The sequence below is a fragment of the Littorina saxatilis genome, linkage group LG3 (assembly GCF_037325665.1).
Source record: "Littorina saxatilis isolate snail1 linkage group LG3, US_GU_Lsax_2.0, whole genome shotgun sequence".
Taxonomy (NCBI): domain Eukaryota; kingdom Metazoa; phylum Mollusca; class Gastropoda; order Littorinimorpha; family Littorinidae; genus Littorina; species Littorina saxatilis.
Window position 1 is genome coordinate 75357744 of NC_090247.1, and position 13827 is coordinate 75371570.

Consider the following 13827-nt stretch of genomic DNA (forward strand, 5'->3'; position numbering starts at 1 on the left):
GATAAAAGGAAAACAAGTAGTCGATGAACTGACTATGAACGAACATACGTAAAAAGAACGAGCCAATATTTGTAATCATCAATAAAAGATCTTAAAATAATCGAGAAGCGATTCGTGAAGTGGGTAGGGTGAGAATGTTTTAGACAGGTTTGTTGAATATCACACCCTACGCTACAAGTTTGGGGGCATTACGTCAGGGATATAAGCTGCATAATCCAGCTTATTCAAAATTTCCAAAATTCTATTCCAAATTGTTTGAATAGCATTTTTTTTTATCTCCTGTGAAATTATCTTATTGTTTGTCTGTTCGTTCATAAAGTGATTTATAAAGAACTTCATCTATTTTCCGACGTGTGTTAAAAAGCTTCACACGTCAGTAAAGAACATAAAAAAGCTAGTCTGTGTGTTGGCGTCGCACAGCCAAATAAATCTGTAAACGCTAATGCGGAAACCGGAGTTCTTCGCTGCATTATAAAGAAAAAGAAGAAAAGTATTATTCTTTCACATAATACTTGTTTAACCACTGTTTCACATTGATTCACGTTTCACTGTGAGTGGTTGGCAAGAGTAGGACGTATTACGTAAAGGTAATTGTCTTCTCTTGAGAAAGAAAAAACCGTTGGACGGGCAGGTAAAATCAGCGGACGGTTTGCCTGATCATACTCTGGTTGATAGCTTCAGTTCCTATGTCAATGACAGATCATGATGATTTCAATGTTGAGTGGCTGGTTGATTAATTCAACTACAACGTTGATAGGATAATAAGCCGAGATTCGAACCATAGAGAGTAGAACGAATTACGGACAGGTAAAATCGGCGGACGGTTTACCTGGACATACTCTGGTTGATAGCTTCAGTTCCTATGTCAATGACAGATCATGATGATTTCAATGTTGAGTGGCTGGTTGATTAATTCAACTACAACGTTGATAGGATAATAAGCCGAGATTCGAACCATAGAGAGTAGAACGAATTACGGACAGGTAAAATCGGCGGACGGTTTACCTGGACATACTCTGGTTGATAGCTTCAGTTCCTATGTCAATGACAGATCATGATGATTTCAATGTTGAGTGGCTGGTTGATTAATTCAACTACAACGTTGATAGGATAATAAGCCGAGATTCGAACCATAGAGAGTAGAACGAATTACGGGCAGGTAAAATCGGCGGACGGTTTACCTGGACATACTCTGTTTGATAGCTTCAGTTCCTATGTCAATGACAGATCACGATGATTTCAATGTTGAGTGGCTGGTTGGTTAATTCAACTACAACGTTGATAGGATAATAAGCCGAGATTCGAACCATAGAGAGTATAACGAGTTATTCTATATAAAACGCGATTTATATTTAGAGAATATACTCGTGGGAGTAAAGTGTTGAGACATTTTACTGTAGAATCAGTGACTCATTGTGTTAGTTATCGAGTAAGCGATAAATGAGTAGATTCTAAGGTGCCAACTTAGTCAGATCAAAATGTAAACTAATTGATTCTTTGCTATCTTATACGAATGGCGTGATTTGTATTGATTTAGTAAAAGACAGATTAGGAACTCTTCTTTTCTTCAGTAGAGTATCTTCATTTCGTGTTTAAGTGACAAGTTGACAAGGGTGACGTTTAAATGCAAACATCACGCACGCACAATCTTCGCAGCATGAGTGCTGTGGGAGATCCGAGTGAGCTCGATACAGAGCCAAATCAAAATGATATGGTTGAAGAAACCAGATCATCCAGTTCGCGCAGGAATGCGCAGAATGTTGCATACTCCCTCCAAAATCTTCAACTCCTCTTTTGAAGGAGTTAATTGAAGCTGGGAAAGAGATGGGTTTGGAGGGAAAAGAGCTGCAACTTTTCGTAAAAGAAGCGGCAACAACAGCCGCAGCAGCAGAGAGAGAAAGAGAAGAGAGAGAGAGAGAAAGAGAAAGAGAAGAGAGAGAAGAAAGAGAAAGAGAAAGAAATCGTCAATTCGAACTTGAGCAGTTACGCATTCAGACAGAGGGTCAAATTAATGCTAACAACAATAACCACTCAAGAGACAGACGAAGAGACGATGACGACTTCATACCTAAGATTCCTTTCCTCGACGACAAAGATGACATAGAGTCTTGGTTCCAGCAGTTTGAACACTACGCCAGTGATCGTCAGTTGTCGGAAGAGAAGAAGGCATCAAGGTTAGTATACTTTCTAAAAGGAAAGGCCAGAATTATTTATTCCAAACTTTCCGATGAAGATATGCGCGATTACGAGGTCATGAAGAACGCGTTGTTTGAAGGTTTTCAACTCAATGCGGAAGAGTATCGGAAGAAGTTCCGAAACTCCAAACGCGATGCTACTGAAACGTACAAAGAGCACATCGCACGGTTAGATAGATATCTGACAAAATGGATCGAACTAGACCACTGTGACGACAGTGTACAAAATGTCAAAGATCTGTTTCTCAGAGAGCAGGTGTTCAATACACTTTCTCCTGAACTCGCGATCCACATCAAAGATCGTAAGCCAAAGTCAGCCAAAGAGATGGGTGTAGTTGCCATGGAATATGAACTCAACAGAAGTAATTCCAAACCCGCGGTGCGACAGGGAAATAGTTCCCATTCCAATGGAAATGGTTACCAACCCCGTCGTCATGAACACAAGCAAGGCGCGCAAGATAAGGAAAAACAAGGTAATTCAGGGGAGCAGAAAACCCACGGCAAAACACTCAGTGACGCTGAGAAAGCAAAGTTAAAAGCCGCCGGGGTTTGCTTTATCTGCAAATCTCCGTCTCATTTCGCGATGCAGTGCTCAAAAAGGAAGGCAAAACCCGGAAATACCTTGGCAGTTCAAGAAGAAGACGAGGAAAGCGAAGTTTCAAAGAAACTAGACAAGTTGTGCTCGACGTGCGAAAATAAGAATTTCTCGGAAGAAGTTTGGATCAAACTTGACGGTCAGATCGTCAAAGCGTTTAGAGATTCTGGATGCACTGGCATCATGGTGAGTTCCAAACTAGTCCCAGAAAGTAGCTACACGACCAAATGTAAAGAAACCATGTTGGCCGAGAAAGGCACAAAGAGAACGTGCAAAGTAGCAATCATGCACATTGACTCTCCGTATTTTGAATGTCGATCGGAAGTCACTGTCCTTGAAGATCCAGTTTATCCTGTACTCATTGGGAAATGGTACGGGATGGGTAAAAAGAAGAAGAAGACTCCTTTGTACCCAGTGCGAGACCCAGAGTGGTACGCAAAAGAAGTAGCGGCAGCGGTCAGTACCCGCCAAACAACCAAAGAAGAAGCGAGAGAACAGTCTCAGCCTCTCCCGAGTACTTCTTCTGGATGTGAGCAAAACGTCCCATTACTCACACCTGAAGATCTCCGCAAAGCACAGCGTGAAGATGTGACTTTGACCAGTGCACGGAAATTTGCGGAAACCGGCGAAATATCCGGTGGGGCGAAATTCCTGTACAAAAATGGCATTTTGTACAGATCCAGTCTAGACAGATTGGCAGTGGAGAAAAATAGGGTAGTTGTTCCAAAGTCCTTCAGAGCAAAAGTGCTCTCATTCAGTCACGACCACCCTATGGCAGGTCATTTGGGCCAGAAGAAAACAGGTGACAGAATTAAAATTGAATTCTGGTGGCCTGGTTTTTCCAACGACGTCAAGCGTCACTGCCTTTCGTGTGACATTTGTCAGAGAGCTGCACCAAAAAGCTGTGCAAAGAAAGTTCCTCTGGGGTACATGTCATCAGTCGGCCCAGTATTCAAAAGAGTAGCGGTCGACATTGTTGGTCCCATCATTCCCATGTCCGAGACCAAGAGTCAATATATCTTGGTCATGATGGACTATGCCACGCGTTACCCTGAAGCTACTCCGCTGAAAAACATCAGAGCCGAAACAGTAGCTAATGCGTTGTGGGAGATGTGGACGAGACTTGGCATCCCAGACGAAATTATCACCGATCAAGGAACACAGTTCACAAGTGACTTGATGAAAGAGGTGAATACATTTCTGATGATCAAGCACAAAATGACTGCGCCATTTCACCCACAAGCCAACGGTTTGGTGGAGCGTTTCAACGGCACCCTCAAAAGCATGCTGAAGAAACTAGCGATCGAACAACCTCGACTTTGGGATACATTCATTCCGGCGTTGTTGTTCGCTTATCGCGAAGCTCCCCAAGAGAGCATGGGTTTCTCACCATTCGAGCTCCTTTATGGCCGCACCATTAAAGGACCCATGCAAATCCTTCGTCAAACATGGACAGAGGAGAACCTCTCAGAGGAGGTGAAGACCACAGCAGAGCATGTAGTCAATTTGAGGAACAAAATCGAAGAGACATGCAATATAGCCAAAGCCAATCTCGGGAAAGCATCCCGAAGGCAAGCACAGTACTTCAACAAAAAGGCCGTCCCTCGCGAGATTGAAGTTGGAAAGAAAGTACTCTTGTTGTGTCCTTTGAAACTCAACAAGCTAGAACTCGCTTGGAGGGGACCTTACGAGGTCATCGAGAAGATCAACCGCTGTGATTACAGGATCCAGATTGGATCAAAAAGGAAAGTGTATCACATCAACCTAATGAAAGAGTACGTCGAACGTGAACATGAGAATCACATTGACACTACAGCCTCAAGCGAGGACGATCCTGAAGTTGATCCTGTTGAAGACGAACATGTGGCAGTGGTTATCGAAGAAGATAACACCATGGATGATGACATTTTTCAGGCAGACGCCCAGCGAACACTTCCTCTGCTGGAAACCGTTCGATCTGAAAATGTCGACCATGTGCAGTTCTCAGAAAAGCTATCCGAGCAACAAAAAAAAGAGGTGTCCGAGATCTGTCAGGAGTTTGAGGGAAATTTCACTGATGTCCCTCTTACAACCAATTTGGAGCGAGCACAAATAAGGGTCTCAGAGACAAAACCAGTGTTTGTTAGACCTCGTCCAATTCCCCATGCCATGGTGAAAACTGTTGAAGAGGAAATCGATGAGATGCTCAAACTCGGTGTCATCGAGCCCGCAAATTCACCATACAACTCGCCCATCGTTCTCGTGAAGAAGAAAGGCGGAAAATACCGTTTTTGCTGCGATCTACGCGGATTGAACAACATAGTAGTGTTCGACGCCGAACCCATCACTGACGTAGAACATCTATTTCAGAGTTTAGGCAAGGCAAAGTTCTTCACAAAACTGGATCTAACGAAAGGCTACTGGGCTATTCCTTTAGAGGAAGAAGACAGAAACAAGACGGCATTCACCACGTCAAAAGGACAATTCCGATGGGTGAATCTTCCATTCGGTTTGAAAACCGCAACCGGGATTTTCAATCGAATGATGCGCAAACTACTAGGTCCCATCAGACGACAGGATGTTCACCACTTCATGGATGATATCCTGATCGCAACGGAAACATGGGAAGAGCACTTGGTTGCGCTGAGAGCAGTTCTGCAGCGGCTGAAAGAGGCAAACTTAGCTGCGAAACCATCCAAATGTTACGTGGGGTTTGACCAACTCCCGTACCTCGGTCATGAAATTGGCAATGGGAAAAGATGGCCAGAGAGCGACAAAGTCGAAAAGATTCGACAGGCCGCCCCTCCTACCACAAAGAAGGAACTGCGTTCTTTTTTGGGATTGACAGGTTTCTACAGACAGTACATAGAATCCTACTCTTCCATCGCAATCCCTCTAACTGACATGACGAAAAAAGACCACCCAGAGAAACTGAGGTGGAATGACTCCAGCAAAGACAGTTTTGAGAAACTGAAAAACAAGATTTGTGAATCCCCAATCTTGTGCATGCCCGACAACACGAAGGAATTCGTGGTCAGGACGGATGCATCTGATCGTGGCATCGGCGCAGTCCTCATGCAGGAAAAAGACGGACAGTTACGTCCAATTTCCTACCAAAGTCGGAAGTTGAAGGGCGCAGAATCCAGATACGCCACTGTGGAGAAAGAATGCCTCGCAACAGTGTGGGGGATCGACAAGTTCGAGAGGTTTCTCTATGGCAAGCGTTTTACTCTGGAAACCGATCATCAGCCTTTGAAGTGTTTGCAGAAGCAACCCACGAACCCAAGGTTGATGAGGTGGGCTCTCCAGTTGCAACCATACAACTTCTCTGTGAGAGTCATCCCAGGCAAAGATAATCATGGTGCCGACTATCTGAGTCGAGCCACATACCACGAGTCAGGCTAGAAATGTGTCTAGCCGTCCAAATCGAGCGATTACATCTTGTTTTGTTTTTGCAACTTAAAAGCCCTGTAAAACAGGTTATTGTGTTCGGCAATTTAAAGGCATGATAACACAGTTTGTGTGTGTTTATCAGAAATTCCTATTGTGTTTTATTTTAGATTAAATTGGGAATTTTATCTTATTCCATGGGGTTCTGTAACAAAATAGGACTTTCCTAGTCTTGGTCATGTTCCGGAAGGTTTGAGTGAACCGAGATGCCGAGAGGTTCGACGTCATTTGATGACGTAACTCGTTGCGCTGACGTATTATTGACTACCACGACTGGATGCGTTGATCAACATGGAGTTGATGACATGCGTTGTTGTGCGTGCTTTGGAAAGCGTGGAAACGTAAACAATTATTGTTGCAACATCGGTCCAGCGGCATGCTGATCCAATCCAAGGTGGAAGAAGGATGAAGTTCTTATGCTTACTTATGACGTTCCTGAGAACTGCGGTCCCGATTGCCGGTATTACCAGCCTCACGTCGTAACCTGTTGATGGATGTACGACGTCCCGCACGGTCCTCAGTCAATGCAAACAAGCTCGAGTTACGACAGCGTGTTCACGCATTCGAGAGATTGTTCAACTCTAATGGCTTCGCATGAACGAGGACAGAACGATAAGTGATACATGTGATCTGATAATGAAACGGAGATAAAAGGAAAACAAGTAGTCGATGAACTGACTATGAACGAACATACGTAAAAAGAACGAGCCAATATTTGTAATCATCAATAAAAGATCTTAAAATAATCGAGAAGCGATTCGTGAAGTGGGTAGGGTGAGAATGTTTTAGACAGGTTTGTTGAATATCACACCCTACGCTACACACCACATGCCGGTTCCTGGGAACAAGCGTTCTGCATTTATTACGGTGCCACAGAAGGGAGCTGATTTCAATAGTAGGCTACTACTGTATCAAGGTTTGTTACCTAATACATCTTAACAGTAAGATTTTTTTATTTGTATTAATTGGAACATGTTTGCACATCATTTGTAAGCGACCTCTGTGAATTTGATGGGTTTAACGTATGTACCCTCACTATGGTCAACATTCTGTTAGCGACTGTTTGAAGCGAATAAATGTAGCTGTCAGAAAGATTCCAGAATCAGTTGGGTCACTGGAAACTGTGTTTGTTTGTTTTTTAACCTGAAACAGTAAGAATTATACGAATTCATGAAATACAATTTTCTTTCATTTTGGTCTGTTGTGTGAAGACTTGCTAACCCGGCTTTGACCGACTCTCTGAGATAGTAAACATTATTCAAATACATTAAAATAAAAATTTCACTTTTCATCTTTTGTGTGAAGGGTACCCCAGGCTGATTTCCTGCACCATGGATGTAGAGGAGGCCAGACAGTCTGCTTCTCATTCCAGCTGTGTTGCGTTTTTTTCTGCTCGTGAAGTGTATCGCCACATTGCCAAAGCCATTGGCCAAGAGAAGTCACCCTGTCTGCCCATTTTGCATAGCCTTACAGGCTGTGACACTATGTCGTTCTTCAATGGTATTGGGGAATCAGAAGGCTTGGGAAGTATGGCAAGCATTTGAAGACGTCACTCAAACTTTCTTCAGGTTGTCTGCTCCTTTTTGTAAGCTGAGTACCACTGACAGGGCAGCACAAGAGCTTTTCGGTGTACATTTGTAGGACAAAACCAGCAACGTACTGGGTGTAAACAGTGCTAGACGGTACCTCTTCAGTAAAAAGAGCTGCCAAATTGACCATAATCCCCTTACAAGTGAGGTGCTGCTGCAGGACATGAGATTGAGAAGAGCCATCTACCTATTAGACTTCCAAACTCTGTGGGCTGGCAGTTCAAGGCTGGAAAGTGGGAGTCATTCTGGACGAGCTTTCAAGAGAGGTATCCAGCGTGTGCCGAGAACTCATGAGGTGTGCCTGCAAGAAGAGCTGCACAACAAAACGCTGCAAATGCTGCTAAGAAGGACTGCAGAGCACAGCTCTCTGCAAATGTGCTTGCATGCCTGTGAAAACTGTCAGCATCTAAACTGTGCAAAAATATTATTGCACCCATTTTCATACCCCAACTCAAACATTTATTCCTGTGTCATTTTATTCAAACTGTCTATGCCATTAAAGACTCGCATCTTCGCTATCTGGCACATTTTTTTTAAACATCATCATTTACGCCGTCAAAATAAGGATACCCTTGACGTGACAAAGAGATGTGACAAAAACTTCGGGTACCTTTTAAAAAGCCGACGACAATTCCAGAGGCACAACTGCATGGGTCACTGTTGCATAGGAAGAGAAAGTCAACTTGATTATCCATCCAGAACAGGTTGTTTTATTTCGCCATCTTGCATATTTCTAGTGTTGTGCCATTGTACCTACTGATGTATGTGTCGATCTCACGGATGAGATGTTTATGTGTCAAATTTGAGGGATACCCAAGTCAACTAAAATCCATGTATTTTAGCAATGACCAAGTGGGTTGCGTTGAAACTTTCAGGAATGTGTGTCTACGCACGAGGCGTAGTTCAACCGTTTGAGTACACTTTCAAATTTCACGAAATAATATTTTAAAAACTGCCACAGGTTTGTTGACTTACATCCCACATATTTTTGACTTCGCATGTATATATGACAGATGGTTGTTTCAAGTACTGTCAAAGTTTCTTTTGAGTATAGACACTTGCCGGAATGTGGTAGTTGTGTAAACACATGAGAACAAACAACGTTTTCGAAATACAGCGATTATGAATTTTAGTCGACTTTTGAGTTGATACATTACATTTTTATCAGTTTTATTTTGGGGGTACCCTTGGTTTAAACATAAGTTTATTTTAACAAGGGTTACAATCATGACATGTATACAAAGTTCACAGAAACAGCAACAAGCTAGAAGCTTATAGTGGTGTTCCTGCATGACAGTACAACATAAGGCGGTAACGGGTGAAAAATTTGTCTCAATAAACCAAATCTATTAATAACGTAATGAACGTTGCATAATGATTATAAAGAAAGACAGTAAAGGAAGGAAGGAGGGAAAGAAGATGAATAAAAGAAGAGGGATGGGTAGGAGATGTGCAGAAGTTAAAGTTGTTGTCCGGCTTGTAGAGCATTTATTCTGACTTGCCCAAAGCGGCCTGAACGTTCAATGAACGAGTGTACGGTGGAAAAAATGTTCCTGTTCAAATCTAAAGAATACTGTCTGTCTCCGTTTAAAAGGTGGGGGAGGTGAATTGTGTGATTAGGGAGGGTATGTATAGTTTCTTGACGTGCTTCGCGATAATTTGGACAATCGAATATGAAGTGTTGTACGGATTCGGACGGGAATCCACAGTCACAAGATGCATCTGTAGCAACGTGACGTCTCACTAGATCGTTATTGAGATCACTTATATATAACCTGAGCTTACAGTGAATTATTTGTGACATGCGATCTCCAGAATAAAAATAACACGGCGGACTTAAATCGTTTTTTGACAAAAAGTGCTTAAATTCACTTAGGGAATCACTAAGTTTTATATAGTCTGGTAAAGAATTCCAGAGTTGTGTAGTAGATGGGAGAAATGAGTTTCTATATAATTCAGTTTTAAACGATGGAACTTTCCTGTCTAGAGGTCTGCGCCGGTGATATGGGTTATTAGTTGATATCAATGGTGGCAATATCGCTAATAAGTAGTTTGGCACCTTGCGGTGAACGATCTTGTGAAATAATATCAATTTATGACGTTTTCGCCTCTCTAGTAATGAAATAAAGCCTGACTCATCGTACAATTTTTGATGGCTTGTACCGCGGACTGCTCCAACAATTGTTCGAATTGCATCTAAGTGAATACTTTCGAGCTCGGTGGCTAACTCCTTTGGGCAGTTGTCCCAGAGAACATCAGCATAATCAAAATGTGGCAATATGAAGGATTTATACATTGTTTCTAAAGCTTTTCTGCCTAGTCTATATTTATAAGATCGTAAGCAAGCTACTAGCGTACGGCATTTTGCTATAACAGATTTAATATGTAACTCCCACTTACCGTTATTCTGAATAATAATACCAAGATGTTTATGACTTTCAGTTTCTTGTAAAATTGTGCCACCGAAGTTTAAAGGGATGTAATCTGGATTCCTTTTCCTGCTTATATTCAGAAGTTTTGTTTTACTTTGATTAAATTTAACTTTCCACTGACTAGCCCACTGGTCGATTTTTTCAAGATCTGAGTTAAAAATATCTGTTCGCATCTGAGAATTTTCCAGGCTTAAATACATACTTGTATCGTCGGCAAACAGTTTAATAATGGATTCAACGTTATCAACTATGTCGTTAATGTAAACCAGAAAAAGGAGAGGTCCTAGAATAGAGCCTTGTGGAACGCCTGTTTGCACAGGTAAGTAGCTAGACATACTTCCTTTAAGCACCACTGCTTGTGTTCGATCAGTTAAATAGTTTTGCAACCAATTAAACATCTGACCTCGAATCCCTAGTGCAAATAACTTTCTCAGAAGACCTTTGTGCCAGACTCTGTCAAATGCTTTGGAAATGTCGAAAAAGATTGCCTGGACAGTAATGCTGTCGTCGAGTGACTTGCAAAAGTCGTTATATAGGCATGTTAACTGGTACACAGTGGAGTCACCGGGAATAAAACCAGACTGGGAAGGTGTGATTATGTTATTCGATACAAAATAATCAAACACATGTTTCTGAACACATTTTTCAAGAACTTTACCTACGCAGCTTAAGAGTGAGATGGGACGATAATTTGAACAGTCTCCTTTATCCCCCTTTTTAAATATCGGTGTTATGTGTGCTGTTTTCCATATGCTTGGAAATACACCCTCATTTAATGATCTTGTAAATAAAATAGATAGAGGTTCTGCTATTATAGGTAAACTTGCAATAAGAATCTTATTATGAATTTTATCAGGCCCGACAGCTTTAGATGTATCAAGACTTTCTATTACACTTTTCACTTCTTCGGAAGTCACGACCATATCGTCGACAAAAAACTCAGCATTATCTATATCGGGAACATTATCGTCTGTGTCGTTTATTTCTGATTGTTTAACAAAAGACATATTAAATAATTCAGCCTTTTCCTGGTCTTCAAAATAGGTTTTACAATCAACTGTTAGTGGCGGGATTTCGTTTTGGTCAGAGCCTTTCTTTGCCAGAAACCTGTTAACTAACTTCCACCACTGCTTCTGACCAAATTTCTTTGGATCAGATACGGACCGGTCAAGTTCCTCTAAATATTGTTTCTTTCGCGTTCGAATAGCATCTGTGTATTGGTTCCTTATCTTACGAAAGAGTTCCCAAGCTTGTGGTGTGTCTACATGCACAGCAATAGTATGAATAAATCTTTTTCGGTCTTTTAATTTCAAAATATATGACGTGATCCAGGGTGTGTCTCCCTCCCGAATGGTGACTTCCTTGACAGGCAAGCAGGTTTTCACGATCGAATACAACTGCTCCGAAAAAAGAGAAGCTGCGGTATGAATATCTTCTAAAGTCACTATGTTTGACCAATCAATTTTCTGTAACTCAACTATTAACTTTTGACCGTCTAGTTTGCTATAATCTAAAATCGTTCTTTTTGAGTGTGATCTTTTCTTCAAATGATGCTTTAAATAAACGACTGGTACGGAGTGATCACTACAAATGGGAGGAATAACTTCTACTTTATCAACAATGTCAGTGCTTGGAGTAATAATCAGGTCGATACAGGTGGACGTATCTTCAGTTATCCGTGTGGGACTTGTAACTAGTTGCTTTAAGCTTATCAGTTTTATTTTGGGGGTACCCTTATTTGGGTGGCGGTCAAATAACCCATGTAAAGGCCACCTTTTATCTTAAAAGTGTTCCAGTTAGCCAAGTTGAGTGCCCTCAATAGCATACATTGAATATAACAGCACAGGAATGAATGTTTTCGTTTTGGTATGAAAATTGGTGCAATATATTTATTTTTTCACAGTTTAGGTAATCCACAAATTCTTCAACCCTGCCACCCACACCGTCCAATCATTCTCTGCACCAACAGTACATGTATTGTTTTGTTTAAAAATGTGTTTGTGTTAGTTTCTATTGCAAGAGAATGTCTTGTACCATCAAAAATGCCTAAATACCCTTTTATTGGCGGCCATTTTGAAAATTGTAAAAAAACTACTGATTTCTTAATTTTTTCACGGTGGCTCTGTATCAGGTTTTGTTAAGCAAAAGCAAATGTCCATTTACGCCAAATTTGCTGTTAATCACATGAAGTGAAATATGCCTAACATACCCAACCGTTTACACTGGCGGCCATTTTGAAAAATTGTTTAAAAACTACCTATTTTTTTTATTTTTCGCGATGGCTCTGTATCAGGTTTTGTTAAGCACATAAAACTCTTCATATTTGCTAAATTTGGTGTTTGTTGCATGATTTGAATGATTTTGCAACATAGGAGCCCCACTACTAGCCCTGAACAGGTCTCTGGTGGGGAACATGAAGCTTCAAACGACAAGGATTGTACAGTATGTGTTTAAGTAGAGAGACGCTCTTGCCCTGAACAGGTCTCTGGTGGGGAACATGAAGCTTTAAACGACAAGGAATGTACAATATGTGTTTAAGTTGAGAGACGCTCTTGCCCTGAACACGTCTCTGGTGGGGAACATGAAGCTTCAAACGACAAGGAATGTACAGTATGTGTTTAAGTTGAGAGACGCTCTTGCCCTGAACAGGTCTCTGGTGGGGAACATGAAGCTTCAAACGACAAGGATTGTACAGTATGTGTTTAAGTAGAGAGACGCTCTTGCCCTGAACAGGTCTCTGGTGGGGAACATGAAGCTTCAAACGACAAGGATTGTGCAGTCGAACCTTCCTTGGACACTGAACCACCAACAGGGACCAACTTAAAGTGGTCCTTACAGGCAGGTGGTCGTTACTAAAGTGGATTACTATACATAGGGAAAACCTCGGTAGGGATACTTTTGGGTGTTCGTTATAGACTCATTCCGAAAATAGCTCTGTCTGGTTTGTATGGGTTGTGAAAGAGTGAATGCCCTTGCTTTTACTAGAACAAACATTGGAGGGCCAATCTGTAGCGACGGGTGTGTTTGAAGCACGTATTTGTCCGAGAAAAAGCAAGGGTATTAACTCTTTCACAAACCATACAAACCCGACAGAGTTCTTTCAGTACGTCGTCGATTGGCAGGTTGTTTTCGAAAGGGGATGGCCATGGCAAGTTCGACTGTAACTTGACCCTTTGTCTGAACGAATCTGACCTAAGACAGGCGAAACATAGCGTGTGAGAACCCCATCCTTCCTGGGAGACACCACAGCCAGAACGTTGATCTCCAGCCTGTAGAACACAGCGAGGTCACCCAAGTCGATTACAATTGTCGCTGATGTGTTGGACGTGGTGACGTCATAGCCTGGTGCTTTCCACAAGTTGCAACCGTTCAGCACACTGCTGCGACGGTCATGGGTGTCTTCAACACGCACTTGGTTGTCATTGGAACACGTCTGATTCAAGAACAGGATTGAGAGAACTCTTCCTTGGGGTGCTTCTAAGAAGATCGTGCAAAACCCTGTGGAATTGTCGCTGGAAATGGGCTCACTTGGGCTTGCAGTGTCAGGAGATTTTGGCACGTGCGAAAAGCCAGAAGAATTATGTGTA

At 41.9% G+C, this 13827-nt stretch overlaps 1 protein-coding gene across 1 annotated transcript; it reads left to right on the forward strand.

Moving 5' to 3' along the window:
* The first annotated feature begins 2235 nt into the window (after positions 1-2235).
* On the forward strand, positions 2236-6174 carry LOC138961327 (uncharacterized). The gene has a single exon (XM_070332927.1). It carries the CDS (start codon positions 2236-2238, stop codon positions 6172-6174), a length of 3939 nt encoding a protein of 1312 aa, XP_070189028.1.
* Positions 6175-13827: the final 7653 nt, after the last annotated feature.